This window comes from Mastomys coucha, unplaced genomic scaffold, assembly GCF_008632895.1.
Source record: "Mastomys coucha isolate ucsf_1 unplaced genomic scaffold, UCSF_Mcou_1 pScaffold13, whole genome shotgun sequence".
NCBI classification, from domain to species: domain Eukaryota; kingdom Metazoa; phylum Chordata; class Mammalia; order Rodentia; family Muridae; genus Mastomys; species Mastomys coucha.
In genome coordinates, this window is record NW_022196895.1 from 73,362,557 (window position 1) to 73,363,372 (window position 816).

The 816-nt window shown below is 73.2% G+C and overlaps 1 protein-coding gene across 1 annotated transcript in view; it reads right to left on the minus strand.

Moving 5' to 3' along the window:
* Rnf165 (ring finger protein 165) overlaps positions 1-253 on the minus strand; it is a 100,493-nt gene extending 100,240 nt beyond the window's left edge. Inside the window, exon 1 of the mRNA XM_031366094.1 lies at positions 84-253. Within this exon, the coding sequence (XP_031221954.1) occupies positions 84-144 (61 nt within the window). The 5' untranslated portion in view covers positions 145-253. The remainder of the gene's footprint in view (positions 1-83) is intronic.
* Positions 254-816: the final 563 nt, after the last annotated feature.

Genomic DNA, 816 nt, shown 5'->3' on the forward strand with positions numbered 1-816 from the left:
CCGCCCTCGCCCCCGCCCCCGCCTGGTGCCTGCGGCGATCCGCGCTCGGAAAGAAGCAGACCCCCGAAAGGAAAAAGCGATACCTCTGTTTCGCACAGAGCCAAACACTGGAAGCACGAGATAGCCGACGTGGACCAGGACCATCCTGGCTCCTCGCGCAGCGGCGGCGGCTGCGCGCGGGCCCTTTGTGGCGCGGCTCCGGGGCGCGGGCGGCGGGGCTGCGGGAGCCGCCGGGGCGGGAGGCGGAGCGCGGGGCGCGGGCGGCGGGGCGGCGGCTGGCGGGGAGACAGATGGCCCATGGAAAGGCTCCCTTCCCGGCCCCTCTCGACATTCAAAGGCGCTGGGGCCGCAGCTGCCGCCACACAAAGGCGCGCGCAGCCAATGGGAGCGGAGCGCAGCGCGGCGCGGCCTCGCCGGAACCGCGGGGGACAGCGGGGACCGCGGGCGCGCGGGGCGGGGGAGGAGGTGACGGCTGGAGGAGCGGGCGGCCAATCGCGGGGCCCGCTGCGGTGCGAGAGGGGGGGTTGGGGGAGACGCGGGGCGCGTGGAACCTGGCGCGGTCCTCCGGCCGCAGCGCACAGCGCCCTGCACACACACACACACACACGCACACACACACACGCGGGCGGCGTGCACACGGAGCGTGCACACGATGGGAGACGTGCTCCCGGACATGTGGAGGTGCGTTCTGCAGCGCAGACAGGCAGCGAGTGCACACGACCCAAAGGTCCCCGGGCACCTCACACAGGTCACTCGGGGACGTGCGCACAGAGGCTGGCGCACGTGCAAGCCTGACTGCAGGCACAAGTGAAACTG